We start from the raw sequence: 17,843 nt of genomic DNA on the forward strand, positions 1-17,843 counted from the left end.
AAAATTTGTTAAAGGTTAATTTAGATATAACTGTGCCAGACTAACCTGTCAGATGAACCTGTATGGACTCTGATTTAAATGTGTGATCCATTTACCTGACCTGAATAGATGCATTGAAATGCAATAGAGGCAGGACAGGTGATTTTTATTTCATTGTGAGTATTTTTTATCTTGTATTTTCCCAGCCGTGAACAGGTTGTATAGGCAAGCTCCTGGGTTGAATTTGTCTTAGTGAGACCTGAATTGCTGACGTGGAGCTGTCCTGTGGTTTCAGGAGCAGGAGCTGTACCAGAGGGAGGGCCTGGGGGTTAACGAAGTCCATTACGTCGACAACCAGGACTGCATAGGTCCGTCTCAGCCCCCCTCCTCCCAGCCTAAACCCCCCCCCCGTGCTTCCCTTTCATTACATCACATTACATAACATTACTGTCATTTAGCAGACACACTTATCCACAGCAAGTTACAGAGATTACAGTTTTTACTTGTTATCCATTTATGCAGCTGGATATTTACTGAGGCAATTCTGGATTAAGTACCTTGCTGCTATGCCACACTGCATCTCCCCGGTTGCATCGTAAGCTGTGTGGCGCAGGGGATGGCCCTGTGTCTGATGTTCTGTGCAGTAGCTGAGGTCTCAGGCTGCATTCCTGCGCTGGTCTGTAATCCCGGGGTTTAAAAGGGCACGGCTAGCAAAGCCTGCTGTCCGTGAGAGAGGTCAAGCTCCTGTGAGCCCGACCGGAAACACCGCCCCAACTGTGATCCCAGGGGACAGAGATCCCAGCGGCGAATCTGTGTCTGTGAGGTGGGAGTGGAAAGATCTGACAGAACGAGGGAGAGTGGGATGGAGGAAGGGAAAGAGAGAAAGGGAGATACACCTATGTGTCCACACACAGGAGCACACTCACACACACCATACATGCACCACACACACACACACACGCACACACACCACACACAGACACTCATGAATGCAACAATGTCAGTCAAGACATTTACATTGTTTTATAAGGTACCAAAAATATGAGGGCTGTTCCATTCAGAAATTGTTTGTAGTGTTCTTTTTTTTTTTTTTTTTTACGCTCGCGTTTGCACTGCAACGGTGTAACAAATCCAAGAAAGCTTTGGGTAAACTGACAGAAGAATAAACTTGATCTGCAGTCTATTGTGTGAAATTGCTTTCGGCTTCTGAGAGCATGAAAGGTGCCGTGGGCACGCCGAGCTTTGAGGTGTCGTGACTCAGTCAAACGCCGTCTGCTTGCTGTCAGCGCCAGGCGGCACAGGCCAGCTGTTGGCACAGAGAGGACAGTTAATAGTTTCCATGAGAATTCACACCCCAGAAAAAAAAAACAGGAGGGGTCTTAATGATGAAATAGTGAGTGTTTACATGAGTTCTGGCGTTTCCCCTGTTTCTGGGGCTGCCATCGTCTCACGCCGTGGTTTGATCGCTGATTTCAATCCCATCGATTTCGCTCAATACTCTCCTTCTTCCAGGCTGGCAGACAGGTGGCGTCTTTTTATGCAAATGTATGTATCTGGTTCAGCGGAGGCCTGCTCCGTGCTCCATGCTGTCAATTCTGTGCCGCGTTTGCGTGCCAGACGTGTTGTGCTAGACAGTCAGACAGCCAGGCAGTACAGACAGACAGACAGCTGGGCTTTCAGCTTTCAGCTATTCTGCAACCCAGTTATGCAAGCTTTATTCATGAGAGCAATATGCATCATAAACCGCTAATAAATACTTGACTAAGAACAGCTGCAGTGCCCCATGTTATGAAAACTGGGATGCTTTAACACGCTGTTCTGCATAAGCTGCTGGGGCAGCAGTGTGGAGTAGTGGTATGGAGTAGGGCTCGTAACTGAAAGGTTGCTGGTTCGATTCCATTGGTTGCTGCTCTTGTAGCCATGGGTACAACTGTAACCTGTGTAAGTCATTCTGGATAAGAGTGTCTGCTAAATGACAGTAATGGAATGTAATAATGTATGTAAATGTATGTATGGGTGTGTAAATGTATATGTAATATAATGTAAAGTGGCATACGGTTGCCCTCTCCACTCATGGGGGTGCTCCGTTGCCCGCAGACCTGGTGGAGGCCAAGCTGACGGGCATTCTGGATATCCTGGATGAGGAAAACCGTCTGCCGCAGCCCAGCGACCAGCACTTCACCGAGACCGTGCACAGCAAACACAAGGACCACTTCCGTCTGACTGTGAGGACCACGCCGACCCCCCGCCGCTGTGTGTGTGTGCGTGTGTGTGTTTCTGCATGTGTGTGAGTGTGTGTGTGTGGTGTGTGTGGTGTGTGGTGTGTGTGTGGTGTGTGGTGTGTGTGTGGTGTGTGTGTTTGTGGGTGTGTGTGTTTGTGGGTGTGTGTGTGGTGGGTGTGTGTGTGTGTGTGTGTTTCTGCATGTGTGTGTGTGTGCGTGCGTGTGTGTTTCTGCATGTGTGTGGTGTGTGTGAGTGTGTGTGTGTATGTGTGTGTTTCTGCATGTGTGTGTGTGTGTGTGTGTGTGTGTGTTTCTGCGTGTGTGTGAGTGTGTGACAGTGTTTCTTGCTCTCAGGTGCCCAGGAAGTCCAAGCTGACGGTGCACAGGAACGTTCGGGACGATGAGGGCTTCATCGTCAGGCACTTTGCTGGAGCCGTGTGCTATGAAACGGTACCTCACACTGACACGCTCTTACCTGCCTGTACCTCACACAGACATGCTCTTACCTGCCTGTACCTCACACAGACGCGCTCTTACCTGCCTGTACCTCACACAGACGCACTCTTACCTGCCTGTACCTCACACAGACACGCTCTTACCTGCCTGTACCTCACACAGACATGCTCTTACCTGCCTGTACCTCACACAGACACGCTCTTACCTGCCTGTACCTCACACAGACACGCTCTTACCTGCCTGTACCTCATTAACTCCTGTCCCCGGGAGGCCCTCTCCAGGCCTCACCCAAACCTCCTTTCTCACATCGCTTCTGTAATCTCCGGGTTGAATTCATTTTTCTTCCCGCTTAATGTTACGCCTGGCCATGCATGTTCACAGTTTTGTTCCTTACGCCAGAAGGCTGATGAGAGATTTTGAAACAGATTTGTTCAGCACTATGTTATGAATAACGATTAGCACGGAAAGAAAGAATATTAAACATCGCGTTTAAGAATTATGTCTTTTCATTACGGGTCCATGTATATTCAGACTTGCATATCCATTACGGGTCCACATATATTCACACATACATATACAATTATCCGTGTATATCTACGCATACATATACAATTATCCTTTGCACATAAATACACACACACACAGGTGTTTGTATTTTTATATATTCACATGTACATATACATTTGTCTGTGTGTATTGACACATATACATTAGAGGTTCGTGTGTATTCACTGATACATGTACGTCGGTGTATATATATTCACACATGCATATCCATTATGGGTTTTTGTATGTTTAAACATATATGTATAATTGTGTATGTATGTTCACACATACGTATACCATGAGAGGTTCACATATATTCACACATTCATATCTAGTAGGGGTTCATATACTGTACTCACACATACATGTATATTTGCCCACATACATTCACACATACATGCGCGTTAGTGAGTGAGCAGTGAGCAGTGTTAGAGCCGCGTGTTCCTGTCCCTCAGGTGAAGTTTGTGGAGAAGAACAACGACGCCCTCCACATGTCGCTGGAGTGTCTGGTGAGCGAGTCCAAGGACAGATTTGTGCGGGAGCTCTTCGAGAACTCCAACAACTCCAAGGACTCCAAGCAGAAGGCGGGCAAGCTGAGCTTCATCAGCGTGGGGAACAAATTCAAGGTGAGGGAGACGCAATCGCCGACCGCCCCGCGTTTCACACGCACAGGGCGGGTGTCACGCCATTTTCCGGCGCAGTTTGATTAAATTTGAATAACAAATGCGGGGGAGAGGTGTTGCTTTTCTCCGCTAGGTTTCCCTTTTATCTCAGGCCGAAATTAACGAAAATGTAGGGAAGCAAAGCAAAGGGGAGTTCACCCCTGGATGCTTTATGCACAGATACCGATGCCCTGCGTCTGCACTATCATATCTACAGATTCCAGCGTGGTTCCCGGTCTTTCAGGACGTTTGCTCATTGCACATATAGTGGCCATGTTTTCATTCCTTCATAGTTTCTCCCCCTTTTCTTTCTAGCAAAAAAAAGACACCTAAGCAATGATGATACAATCTGTACAAGATGGATATTATGGACTACGAAATCCATGATTCAGTTGATATTGGTTTCTGATATCAGAAATGAAAAGCAGACGATGATAAAAGATAGCACTTTTTAACCGTCTGTCAAGCAGTTCAGATGTGGAAACTATAACACACCCAGAAAATCAACAGTTCATTAATTGCATTTTATATAATCCCGTCTGACTGTGCAGGAAAGTTGGAATTAAGATCCATATTTAATCTCATTTTAAAAGCTTTGTCCTTGAATTGCTTGTCTGATTTATACTGTTGGGTTCACATTATACAACCAAGTAACTATAGCATTATTTAATGTGTTCAGTCATGTGTTGAGAATATTCTGTATACTGAGCTGTAATTTTTACACTCTTGTAATTAATGTGTCATGATTAAGGATGATTTCTGAAACAATGTTATATGAAAGTATACTGCTGTTTCTCTGGCATGAAGTGGTGTGTGTTTGCGTGCGTGTGTGTGTGTGTACGTGCGTGCTTGCACGTGTATGTGTTTGTGTGTGTGTGTGTGTGTGTGCGCGCGCGCATGCACGTGTGTGTGTCTGTGTGAGTGTGTGTGTGTGTGTGTGTTATCTATGTTCATGTGTTCTAACACCTCTCCCTCCCACTGTTTTTCCCCTCTCTCTCCACACCATCCTCCTCCTCCTCCTCCATCTCCTGTCTCTCCATCCTTTCCCTAAGAAATCTGTCCCTTAAGCTGGATAAGACCAGCTCAGGATGTCTAGAGAGGGAATGAGAGAGAGGGAGAGAGAGACAGAGAAAGAGACAAAGCTTTAGTGGGGTAAAAATCAGTCATGGTGAAACGTAGAATCAGCCAGGGAGAGAAGGTAACACGTCTCCTTTGGTTTGTATGACCCACTGCATCAGTGAAACAAGCTTATCCACCTGCTTCTGTTCTGCGGGCAGTTACCTGCTTCCAGCCAGCCTGTCTTCTCCATCCTGTTGTCTTTTTCCTCGCCTTGTCATGCCTGTTTGGCCTGCAATCCTGTATGTTAACAGACACGTCAACCTCTAAGCGTTAGAGAACTTGTTTGAGAATAAGACGTTTTTTAGCAATCGTTTGTTGGATCTCTTCTTCAAATGATATTATACATTTTTTAAAATTCTGAGAACACAGAAAAGTGATAACTGCAAAAAAGACCGCAGTAATGGCAAAACTCAGAGCCAGCCACAGGTAACCCCCAGCAGTTGTATTCCACTTGTACAGAGTTTAGTGCTAAGCGGAAACGGGTGATGGCAACAAGTATGTCCTTTGACTTGGGGGCGTCTGAGACTCGCGCCCTGCTGCACGACGTGGCCCTGATGGGAACTGGATGAAAAATGTATCTGTAAGCTGTGAAGTGTGTGCCCTCAATGAGCTTTGCTGTCCGCAGAGTGCTGGTGTCACTTTCAGATTTATTGTGAGTCCGCTCTGGAGACGTGGCTTTCGGATGAAAAATGGCCAAACGAATGCCTGGAGATAGAGCGAAAATCTCTGAAATTATATCATCGTCTGTAATTTGGGGGTTTTTTTTCTGTGAGTGTGTACAAATGAGCCCTCTTTTTCAGAAAACCCCTCGTCTGTTACGGCGCTGGTGGAATGTTTCTGTGATAGCTGAACAGAATTAGTGTGGTTTACTCTCACAAATCAGGTAAAATGAATTCAGCAGTTAATGTCAGTCACTGCATAGCGCATACAGCAACAAAAAAACAGATGTGGCAGTTTTGTCAGTTAAGCAATTACTGTTTAAGATCAGTGTGACGAAGGTTTGGACTTCTTAACAACTCAAGACAGATCATCTCCTCAGGGACGCAAAAAGCTGTGTGCTGTGGATTCATTGTATTATTGCAGGTCTATTTCTGCCATGTTGATTCATTCTTGCACACAGCAACACCAGTGTTTTACAATAGATGAACTGATCTGTCTCAGCTCACAGTTGAGAGCTTGAGCACAGTGTTAACACGAGCCTGGTGTAGACTTCACACAGCAAAGCAGCAAATAAAAATAACTCGTGAGTCTCCAGACATTTTCGCTCTAAGATAACAAGCCAAAACTCTTGTGTTTGTTGGAGCGATATCAAAGCGAATAGGGCCAAACCATCGCGGCCTAGCGTGACCACCGAGCAGGCGCTTTGCGCTTTTGGAAGGGAGACCGCGTAGCCCCGAGGACACGGTTTGAAGGCGGTTGTCTGTCTGTTTTCCCAAGATGCACGGCTCCTTGTGTGTTCATCCGTCCCCAGTGGTGTTTGCATGAAATAAATTTTTTTAAAAAAAGAAATCCGCTCCATGTGTTTGGTTTGTGTTGAATAAGAAGCCCTGAATCTGCTAGCTCTGTTTGTGGTTTTTTGTGTCTGTGCTGTGTGTTTTTGGATGGAGAGCTGAAAGCATTGCATCGTTAGCAAGCATGTTTTGGGTGTGTTGCACAGCTGGACTCACAGGTTAACACTCCACCCTGTCTTACAGACCCAGCTGAATATCCTGCTCGAAAAGCTTCGCAGCACGGTGAGTGTCAGCCATTGTTTTTTATTATTAGGGGCTAAGCCTAGGACATACAGTGGCATTTTAGTCTCAATTGAATAGCCATTATGCATTTGCTACAGTTTGCTATGTATTGAAATGCTTAATTGAAATACCCTGGATCGTTTAGTGTAACAGGTGCCTGTGTGCAGGAACAATTCCTCCAGTGAGCAACTTCGAGCTGCTAGTGGATTACTGTCAGGCTTTAAATTTCCCCAAGTTCCTGCTTGGTGTTGGGTTTCACACAGCAAGATGTACTGCTGACAGCCGGTGAAAAATACGCATCCTGTACTGTCCTGTGCCAGCAAGAAACAGGTGTTGTGCAAACTGTTACTTTTCAGAGTGACAGCACCGGGCTCAGAAAGACAAGCAATAAATACAGTGGAGAAAGATGTGAGCTCCAAGACAAATACACACGCTGAGCACAAGTGGAAGATGAGAAATTTATTGAGCCGTGTCCAGAGGGTGAGGGCTTATTAAATCCACCCTTGGACACCTTCAACTGCAAACGGTGGAAATGCGTGTGGTTTCCAGAGGCAGCTGTGATTATGTGCAGTTTTTGTGCAGTTTTTGTCATGGTTATCTTCACTGGCGTTAGCAGCATCACAGGTTACCTTGTCCTGATCTGGAAATGCATACGTTTTTTTTTCCCCAAATTTCCAAACTTGTGTGTTGTGCCGCCCCTAACTCCACCCGTTCTGCAGCAGAACAGTCTCACAGTGTGTCAGCGTGACTCAGCACATCTGCCCGTGATTTTCACCATACCTAATGTGTGTGAGGCTTCACTGGGGCAGAAAATGACCCCCCCCCCCCCCCCCCCCCCCCCCAACCACCCTGTCATTCACTTCACAGCCCAAGAGTCGTTTTTTGCCTCCTCGCTAACGTATGTGCTGTCTGAACCTGTTAAAGGGCTCCAGCTTCATCCGCTGTGTGAAGCCCAACCTGAAGATGGTGAGCCACCAGTTCGAGGGAGCCCAGATCCTGTCGCAGCTTCAGTGTTCAGGTCTGTACGGGCTGGGAGACGCACCGCACACATCACACAGAGAGAGGGGAGATGCGTTACAGTACGGCGCGTTCATCCATGTAGAAAGAGAGGGTTCACAGCCAATACAGAGCAGTGTCAGGCTGTCTGAATTCATCCTTACGTACAGCTCTACACGTCTTCATGTCAGTGTGATTGATGTGAGCTGGACTGCTGGGAACGTTGGCTTAATAGCAGTGTGGAGCCTGTAGTGAATAAAATAGAATAACATTTTTCGGATTAAGCTCTCTTTTCAACACGGGATTTAGGCCTCTATTTCTGACACTGACCGGTTCATTTTGAAAAAATACTCCAGCATGTTTTCCTTCTGTAACCTTTCAGATACCAAGTTTGTTATTCTTATTTTTATTTTTTTGAAATCATACCGCATCTGTGACATCAGGTTTTTTTTTGGGGGGGGGGGGGATTTTAGAAATGGAGATAAATAGTGCAGGAGGTGCTTGTGTGAGGCTGCCATGCGGGGGGGGAAGAGGGTAACAGGAGTTTACTGAACGGAGGGAGGCAGGGCGATGCTTCTGATGGATGAGAGACAGACACACAGAGACCTTGTAAGTCTCAAAAACACAAAGCACGGATCAATCCTGACCAAAATGCATCGCAGTGACCACAGCCTGGCTGCCTCAGGCAGTGCCGGTTCAGAGGGGAGGGCCGGATCTCTGGTTGTCAGACAGAAAGAGAGATTCACACCTCCTTCTTTGCAGTAAATCCTCCTAAACAAGAGAGACGTTCTTTTAATTTCTAACTTATCCCCCTTCTCAGATCTGCTATCAGGACTCACAGAAAAGCTGTCACTTATACTGGGAGAGGACCTACAGCCACCTGTTGTGGGGGCTGAGCATAGATATTTGTTATGTTTGCTTTTACTGTTGATATATATAGTTTGATAATGTGCATATGCACATATGTATATTTGTGTTGCAAGTGCAGAGAAGGATGTGGCCATGTATGCGTTTAGTAACACTTTATCATATATATAACTGCTTTTGCAGTACTAACATTTGTCCTGTCCAAGGTGTGTGTGAGCATTGTGTTCAGGCTGTGATGCACTGACCCCCGCTTCTCCCCCCTCCCTTAGGAATGGTGTCAGTTTTGGACCTGATGCAGGGGGGGTTCCCCTCCCGCGCCCCCTTCCACGAGCTCTACAACATGTACAAGCAGTACATGCCTGCCAAACTGACCCGTCTGGACCCCCGCCTCTTCTGCAAGGTCTGCCTCACACACCTGCCCCATGTTACCAGCTCTTACCACCTCTCAACACCTTTACCTTCGCCTAACACCTGTCTCTCTCTCCATGTTCCAAACACACTCTGACCACCTTCACCTGTTTCTCACACCTGTCTTTCTCTCCCTGTCCCTAACACATTCTGACCACCTTCACCTGTTTCTCACACCTGTCTCTCTCTCTGTCCCCCACACACTCTGACCACCTTCACCTGTTTCTCACCTGTCTCTCTCCTTCTCTGTCCCCCACACACTCTGACCACCTTCACCTGTTTCTCACCTGTCTCTCTCTCTCTTTCTCTGTCCCCCACACACTCTGACCACCTTCACCTGTTTCTCACACCTGTTTCTCTCTCCTTGTCCCCCACACACTCGGACCACCTGTACCTGTTGCTCACACCTGTCTCTTTCTCACCTGCTCTTCCCCCTCCTTTTCCCTGCAGGCTTTATTTAAGGCACTGGGACTGAATGAGAAAGATTACAAGTTTGGACTGACCAGGGTTTTCTTCAGACCTGGGAAGGTAAGGGCTGCCTCTGTCTTTCTGACAACAAGCCATTTTTCTACAATGACATCGAAAATAAACATTATATCAGCTGACACACCTGTCAGTCAGCTCCCTTTCCTCACATGCTAGCTTGAAAGAAGACACAAGCAAAGTGCTCCACATGTCACCATGAATTCACTATTATCCTAATACCCTCTTATCCTTGAAAAAGAGGTTGATTTAGTCATGCATAGAATTTTTTCATCTTCACTATGGGTATTTCACCCATTTTAAATGTGACCTCCCATTCTGAAATAGGAATATTTTATTGCTGCAGCCATCTAGAAAATCATTCTGAAAGTGATCCCAGCCATAGACGTTATCGTCTATGTAAGGTTATTTACAAGGTGTCATTGTAGTATGACCACCTTCATTCATTTAAACTCGAGCCATTTGAATTTTCATCACTACATTTATTGTTACTGTTCCCTGTCCGACTGGGCCTTCACGGTCTCTGTCTCTCTGTTTCTCCGCCTCTCTCTCCCTCCCTCTCCTTCCCTCCTTCCCTCAGTTTGCAGAGTTCGATCAGATCATGAAGTCTGACCCGGACCACCTGGCTGAGCTGGTGCAGAGGGTCAACAAATGGCTGATCTGCAGCCGCTGGAAGAAGGTGCAGTGGTGTGCGCTGTCCGTCATCAAGCGTAAGTATCAGCGGTGTCACTCCGGCCTCCCCCACATCACACTACTTTCCTCTATGTGTTTAAACAGCACAGGTCTGCTGGCACCTTCAGGGTAAAACTCCTCGCTCACAGCTCCGGCAGAACCCCCACCACTGTTTAAGGCCCTGACCTGAATCAGAAGCCACTGCGATCAGTGAAATGGTCCGGTTACACTTTCAGACACTGATACAGCGCTCAGAGCCATGATTATCCCAGCACTCCCTCTCTGCCGCTTGCTGTGTTCACGGTCGGGCTGTAGAGCGTCCACTTGTCGATTTCGAAACTTCTCAAAATTTAGAAAAATGAAAACTGTCACTTGAAACTTTGAAGTCTGCACCCAGGTGTTACACTTTCTCTTCTTCCACCTGGCAGAGTGCCGCGGAAGCACAGGTTTCATTTCACAAATGAGGAGGCATTAGACTCGGTGCATCTCCATTACCCGCGCGCGCGGGGCGCTTTGCTGTGTCATCAGCGGGGTTATTCTCTGCCCCAGCCCGCTGCTCTCCCGTTAACGTTCGCCTGCAAAGCGAATCTCGAATTCTCAGCACGCGAGCTGAATCAATAGGGCGTCGGAAGAGCTGCGTCTTCCCGTCTACGCTGTCGAGGCTAATGGCGCTAGACGCCTCTTTAGGCGATCTATACCTGGCTCGAGTGTCTGACTGCCTCCCTCTGCTCTCCCGCAGTGAAGAATAAGATGCGCTACCGTGCCGCCGCCTGCGTCGCCATGCAGAAGACTGTCCGCATGTGGCTCTGCAGGAGGAAGCACAAACCGCGGTGAGTGTCCACTTCCCCTCAGCTCACCGCACTGCTGAGAGTCCTCTCCCTCTCAGCTGCTGCGGTGAGTCCTCTCCCCCTCAGCTGCTACGGTGAGTCCTCTCCCCCTCAGCTGCTGCGGTGAGTCCTCTCCCCCTCAGCTGCCGCAGTGAGTCCTCTCCCCCTCAGCTGCTGCGGTGAGTCCTCTCCCCCTCAGCTGCTGCGGTGAGTCCTCTCCCCCTCAGCTCACAGCACTGCCTCAGCCGCAGTGAGTCCTCTCCCCCTCAGCTGCCATGGTGAGTCCTCTCCACCTCAGCTCACAGCACTGCCTCAGTCGCGGAGAGTCCTCTCCCGCTCAGCCGCAGTGAGTCCTCTCCCCCTCAGCTGCTTCGGTGAGTCCTCTCCCCCTCAGCTCACAGCACTGCCTCAGTCGCGGTGAGTCCTCTCCCCCTCAGCTGCCGCAGTGAGTCCTCTCCCCCCCTCGGCTCACGGTGCCTAGTCTCGCCACGGCTGCAGGCTGCTCAGAACATTGTGTGTTAACGCTCCAAATACCTCCAGCTAGAGGTCACCCCCCTGCAGTTTTCTTACTGCCTTTCAAAAGCTTTCGGCAGTAAATGACTCACCAACTGGCATCACCTTTAAAGTTGTTTTTAGTGGGCTTTTTTGGATGCACTTTGGTTACCCTGATGAATCCAATGACCCTGGCGACCTCTCTTGGCGGCAGCATCGATGGCCTGGTGAAGGTCAGAAACCTGCAGAAGAGGATGGACAAGTTCAACGAGGTGGTGAACGGGCTGAAGGAGGGCAAGCAGGAGATGAGCAAGCAGGTCCAGGAGCTGGAGGCCTCCATCACTGCACTGTTGGCTAAGATCAAGGTGTGTGTGTGTGTGTGTGTGTGTGTGTGTGTGTGTGTGTGTGTGTGTGTGTGTGTGTGTGTGTGTGTGTGTGTGTGTGGAAGAACAACCTTCTCTTTTATCTGTCCTGCCATTACTTGAGCGAATCAGGGCCACAGTCATTATGAACAGAAACTATAAAGACTCAGAAAAGCTGAAGCACCATCAAGGCTCAATTAGCTTTTTGCATCAACTGTATTTAGAGATAAAAAAACACAAGGCAGCCTCTTTACTCTGTACCTTTATAAAAATAACTATGATCTGGCATCTAGATATAGGAAATGTAGAAGCACAGATCACCAAAGCATGTCAGCTGTAATGGCCTTCGTCTGCCTGGCACAGTGACACAGCATGCATATTCATCATTCACCAGAATTTTCCATATGGGTAAAAAACATGAAAATGTTTCAGCACTGAGTGACTGAAGGATAGGAAAGACAGCTCTAAATGGAGAAACACCTCTCCTTTCCCCCTGTTTGAGTGTCTGAGTATTTTTATCCATAAAACATAAGGTAATGACTATGCATTTTTACAGCTCAGCACAACATCTTTATGTTTATATTATATATTTGATCATAATTTATAGCTAGCTAATTGAGGTCATTGTCTTATTTATCATCAAGCTATGAATGTTCATGCTTTTCTTCAGTCCTTCCATACTGAAGCATTCTCATGTGTTTTATAATAATCCTCTGTTTTGTAATTATCACCATTCGTTGTTTATTTCTTCTCAGTCAGGATGTAGCATCCCTGACTGTGTGAAGGTGTCATTTTGTCTGTTCCTGTGTTCCTCATTCTTCCCACTGTTAGTTTTCGTAGGCGTTAGTGTAATGATCTGTCAAACACTGCCTACAGGAAAGCCTACATACACCAGCATACCCCCGTCTGCCGTTACCAGCAGAGCTGAATACACTTTTGAACTGTGACCGTAAGCTGTTATAAGCTGTTGAGGAGTGTAGCCCTCAGCACTTCTGACTGAACGTTCTGCCCCTGCCATCGCTGAACCCGAGGAGATCTGGCAAAGATAGGTTCCTATGAATATTCAGTAGCAGTCAGCGGTGAGGACCGGCTTGGTTCTGGCTCAGATCTCTCTCAGTATGTGTAGGATCCTCTCGGCCGGCCATCATTAGAGATAGAGGTGCATTCCAGGCCTGCTGGTCCATGAATATCCATGAGTCCGGCCAGGGAGGTGATCTTCACAGAGGGAACTCTCTGCTCTCTCTGCAAGTCTCCAGCATCTCAGGAAGCACCTAGAGAAGACTCATGACTACTGAGGAGTCTTAACTAGTGAGGAAGGACTGCAAGTGATATGTGGAGGCTGGAACTTTTCCTTCCTTTAAATGAATTTCATGAAAAAGAATTTCTAAATGCTGTACGTGCTAGTATATAAATGAAGAGTATCTTTGTCTCTGCAGAATTCAGCCACAAACTTGTTACTGTATACCGTCTTTTACGTATAAGGATTCATACCTATCACTAAAAAGGACTGTCCTGAGGAGGCTGTATTATGTGACACATGTATTGTATCTGTATTATTCTGACGTACTGTAGAAACTCAGAAGGCCTCTTGTTGGGGGGGGGGGGGGGGGGGGGGTTGGAGGACATGGGCATCTATGTGCAGGTATGCAGAAGCCCTGACCCTTGACCCCAGTCACATGTGTGTGTCTGTGTGTGTATGTGGCCCCGCCCCGTCCCCAGAGCACAGTGATGTCACGCATCGACATCGACCACGAGCACCAGGCGCTGGTGAAGCGCTCTGAGCAGCTGCTGGCGGCCATGCAGAAGAAGAAGCAGGAGGAGGAGGAGCGGGAGCGTCTGCGCCGCATCCAGGAGGAGATGGAGAAGGAGAGGAGGAGGCGCGAGGAGGAGGAGCAGAGACGCAAGCAGGAGGAAGAGGAGCGGCGTCTGTGAGTGAGGGGCGGGGGGGGGTCACGGGGGTCACGGAGAGGGCATGAGTTTCACAAAACGCAATCCAAACGGCCGCCGTTGAACTCACTGCAGTCAGATCTGTAGCCTGGGGCGGAGGCCGTGGAATTGGCTCCTTCACAGACATTGTTTTTTCAACACAACGGTTGACAATGACAATAATATAATATATGAAACAGTTCTGGCATTGACTGACGTCACGATAAGTGTGGATTGCTGAGAGCACATTTACAGAGTTACAGAACCGCAAACAAAAAGCAATTATTTCAGTGCGGATGTTAAGTTCCGCATTTTCCGCAACAGGCAATATAAATTCACGTCAGCTCCGCTAATGGTTGGCTCAGAATTCATGCATGCAACATGGGTCTATACTGACAGACAAACAAACAGCGCCCGGCCGCAGGGAGAGGGGAAGATGCCATTTAGAGGAGGACATGATTCATGGATGCAAACATCGTCCCCCTGAGGGCTGCGCGGTTGTGATTGCTTTACTCAATTGTTTTCCCCTTCTATCGCAATTTACAAATTTCCCTCCTTTCCTGATTTCCCCACGCACTCCGCATCTTCTACAGCAGGCTTCACGGGTCTCCTCCATCATTTTAGTTTTCCGTTCCCCCCCTCCTCTGTCACCCAGGGAGGGGCTGCTGCTGGCGTTTGTGTCATGGGAACGTGAGCTGTAAGATGTGTCAGAACGCGCTGCAACTACTCGCTTAAATGCCTGTTTACAGTCAAGATAAACGCGTTCGTCACGGGACAGAAGAAGGCGTTTTGAGATGAATGTTGGTGGCGATCCTTTGCTTTTTAGAAGGGACGTGTGCACTGTTTGGAGATGTTAGTGATTCAGCGCAGCAACTCCAGCGTAAGCGTAGCACTCACACCTTTGTGCTTTACTCGCATTTAAAAGCTGTGCTGACGGTGTTAGACTTTAAAGGTGGAGGCCCCTGCTTTAACCTGTGACAAATGATCATCTTCCTGCGCTCCCCAGTCCGCCAAGGGGATTGGCTGGGATGATGCTGGAGGCGGTGCCGGGGGCGGAGCCCTGTGGGAGGACCCCCCAGGGGTAGTCGTCTGTGCGCTAATCCCTGTAGCGTGGGTTAAACTGCGCTAAACGGGACACTTCACAGGCTCTCTGAAAATACAGCCCTGAGCGATTTACACCCCCAGGCTGTGTGGACCGGGGCAGGCATGATCCGGGCTCTGGCCTGTGCCGTAACTGCAATGCGCCGCTTTAAAAAGACATTAGCGGTCTTACAGTCAGTGTGACCTTGCTCAGGGCTGGGAAGTGGAGCTGCCTTCAGGATTTTGCAGGGTGGACCCATTGCCGCGTTCACGTTATTGATCGGCAAGAGCCCCGTTTTATTGATCACCTGTATGTCACCTGACTCCACTCGCCTCACTGCCTGTAACCCCCCTGCCCCCCCCGCCCCCCTGCCCTCCCCATCCTCCCAATTTCCTCCTGCAGGAAAGCGGAGATGGAGCTGAAGAGGAAGCAGGAGGAAGAGGAGAGGAAGAGGAGAGAGGAAGAGGAGAAGCGGCTGCAGGTGGGTGTCCGCTTACGGGCGTTTTTTTCCGAGCTCCCGCTCCTCTCTTGCCCGTTGGGCTAAGCCTCCCTGAGCCATCCCTGCTTAGAGGGCTCCGGTGTTTCCCAGCATCCTCTGCTTCTCTCCGTCACAGGGCGAGCAGCCGGGCTGCCAGGAACACTAATCTGTGCTCTATTCCTGCCCAGGATTCTGACAGCCTGCTCAGCTGTGAGCGGGACACCTTCGTTAATCTCCACGCACACACACACACGCCCCCACCCTCACCCCCCCCCAAAAGAGAACATGGCCCTCTTCCTGTGAAGTGAAAGTCATTCTCCCTTTCTCTACCTCTCTCTCACTTTCTCTCTCTCTCTCTCTCTCTCTCTCTCTCATCTCCTGTGGTGACCAAGTGGTCATATCTCTGACAAGTTCTCCAGCACACACACGCCTGATAGATTAAGTAAGAGCTCATGTTGACTTTCTCCCGCTCTCACCTGTCTCTCCCCACACTCCTGATATGCCTACTCTTATGCTCCTGTACTCCTCTCTGTTTCTCTCCATCTCTTTCAGTCTCTCTCTCTCCTCTCCCTTTTTCTTTCCCTCTCTCTTTCTCTCACACACAAACCCTCATCTGCCTGGCTGGTAACCAGCACTCACTCTGTTTTATACTGGCAAAGGCAGGGTGGATAGGTTGTGTTCTCAAAATTATTTTTGGCCGAAATTTATCCTGGCCTGCCCTGAGGGCTACCTGGAGAGGTGAAAGGCTCTGATAAAGTCTCAGGCCTTAGAGCCGAAGCCTGGAGCAAGCTTGTGCCCTTTAAAGGGAACTGCAAACAGCATGTCCTTAGCCTTTTTTGGCACAGCCGACTCGTACCCGTGTCCGTGAGCCGGGCTATGTTTAAGGGCTGGAACGCACCGCACAGACTTTGCCTGTCCGTCATGATTTCGCGTCAGAGTCCACCCCTGCTCCCGCCTCAGTTGCTTTCATTAGCTGCTGGCACCTGAGGAAGAGTCGCCGGCACTCTCAGCGAACCGAATCCTCCCTCGCCCCCGTCCTAATCTCAGTCTCCACCAAAAACTCCTCCAGTTGGAACCAAATGATGTCCTAGTTGTGAAAGCTTAAATAGGCTTGGTCCCTGACCCCGGACAGTGTTAGGGAAAGCTGTTTTTCTCACTGACCGCCTGGATCTTGCTCAGTAAACGGTCACCCACAGACCACAGGCTCATTAGGGCCCTCCTAATAAGTCGTATTAGGCTATGATACCTGTAGCCTCATCGTGACCTCAGAGGCTCCTGACACACAGACTGCCATCGCCACCCCAAACACCCCCCTCCCCCCGCCTCTCTCCGTGTTTTTGGAGAATGTATGGTGCCCAGGGGGGAGTAAAGCAGATCGGTTCGGACTGTCCCTTAACCTGGCCAGCTAGCTGTGAGTTTGATTTGCATGTGTACGAAAGAAAGTGTAGTATTTGATGTTAGGGTTTTAGATAATGTGATTGTCAAGAATGTCTGATTCCCCATTATATGGTGCCAGCGATATGCCCAAGCGCTGGTGAGCCTGAGCTTTAGAGCACTCTGAGCCTGTGTTCCAGAGCGTATTCTGACACAGGAAGGAACAGGAGGAATGTTCAAACCAAAGTAAGACTCATTGCAGTGGAGTTTTAGCCTGTCCTCAAAACTGAATTTCCTTTGCCCTTCAGTAAGTCAGACGCGTGTGTGAGAGTAGAGATGGCTTGTGAGGCGTTGTAGGGGAGGCCGGAGAGGCCCTGGGGTCGTCCATCACCCTGTCCCTGCCACACGCCTGCCTTCCCTCCTCATTACCGAGAGTAAAGGAAGGGGGGGTCCTACACAGCGTGACAGAGGAAACAAGGTCAGCAGGAGTCCCTGGGCTCTCCCCACACACTTCCCCCACAGCCAGGGGCGCTGCTGTTTCTGTAGCGTGTGTGTGTGTGCGTGTGTGTGTGTGTGTGTGTGTGTGCGCGCGCGCGTGTGTGTGTGTGTGTGTGTGTGTGTGCGCGTGTGTGTGCGCGTGTGTGCGCGCGTGTGTGCGCGTGTGTGTGCGCGTGTGTGTGCGCGTGTGTGTGCGCGTGTGTGTGTGTGTGTGTGTGTGTGTGTGTGTGTGTGTGCGCGTGTGTGTGTGCGCGTGTGCGTGTGTGTGCGCGTGTGTGTGCGCGTGTGTGTGTGTGTGTGTGTGTGTGTGTGTGTGTGTGTGCGCGCGCGTGTGTGACGTGGTGCTGCTGTGTCCCTCGCAGGCTGAGATGGAGATGCAGCTGGAGGCGGAGCGGGAGGAGGAGGCGCAGCGGCAGGCCGTGCTAGAGCAGGAGAGGAGGGACCGCGAGCTGGCCATGAGGATCGCGCAGAGCGAGGCCGAGCTCATCGCCGAGGAGACGCAGGTGGACACAGGCCTGCGCAGGTAACACGGCCACGCCCACCTCAGGCCAAATTTGCACCAAACTCCTGCATTTTCATGCATGTACTTTCATCCAAAAACACACCCCCAGAGACGGAAGAGCACTCTGTGGGAACATCAGGAAGGACACGGAGAGTCCTGG

General features: G+C 49.2%; 1 protein-coding gene across 1 annotated transcript in view; it reads left to right on the plus strand.

Annotated features, from left to right (window-relative positions):
* The window catches only part of LOC118792729 (unconventional myosin-VI-like), a 69,034-nt gene that overhangs the window by 39,599 nt on the left and 11,592 nt on the right, over window positions 1-17,843 (plus strand). The window contains exons 15-28 of the mRNA XM_036550635.1: window positions 275-347; window positions 2,077-2,204; window positions 2,556-2,651; window positions 3,659-3,829; window positions 6,679-6,717; window positions 7,642-7,735; window positions 8,850-8,980; window positions 9,439-9,516; window positions 10,052-10,181; window positions 10,883-10,973; window positions 11,677-11,827; window positions 13,544-13,752; window positions 15,234-15,312; window positions 17,544-17,704. Coding sequence (XP_036406528.1) covers window positions 275-347; window positions 2,077-2,204; window positions 2,556-2,651; window positions 3,659-3,829; window positions 6,679-6,717; window positions 7,642-7,735; window positions 8,850-8,980; window positions 9,439-9,516; window positions 10,052-10,181; window positions 10,883-10,973; window positions 11,677-11,827; window positions 13,544-13,752; window positions 15,234-15,312; window positions 17,544-17,704 — 1,631 coding nt within the window. The remainder of the gene's footprint in view (window positions 1-274; window positions 348-2,076; window positions 2,205-2,555; window positions 2,652-3,658; window positions 3,830-6,678; window positions 6,718-7,641; window positions 7,736-8,849; window positions 8,981-9,438; window positions 9,517-10,051; window positions 10,182-10,882; window positions 10,974-11,676; window positions 11,828-13,543; window positions 13,753-15,233; window positions 15,313-17,543; window positions 17,705-17,843) is intronic.

The sequence above is a fragment of the Megalops cyprinoides genome, chromosome 17, assembly GCF_013368585.1.
Source record: "Megalops cyprinoides isolate fMegCyp1 chromosome 17, fMegCyp1.pri, whole genome shotgun sequence".
In the NCBI taxonomy this organism is placed as follows: domain Eukaryota; kingdom Metazoa; phylum Chordata; class Actinopteri; order Elopiformes; family Megalopidae; genus Megalops; species Megalops cyprinoides.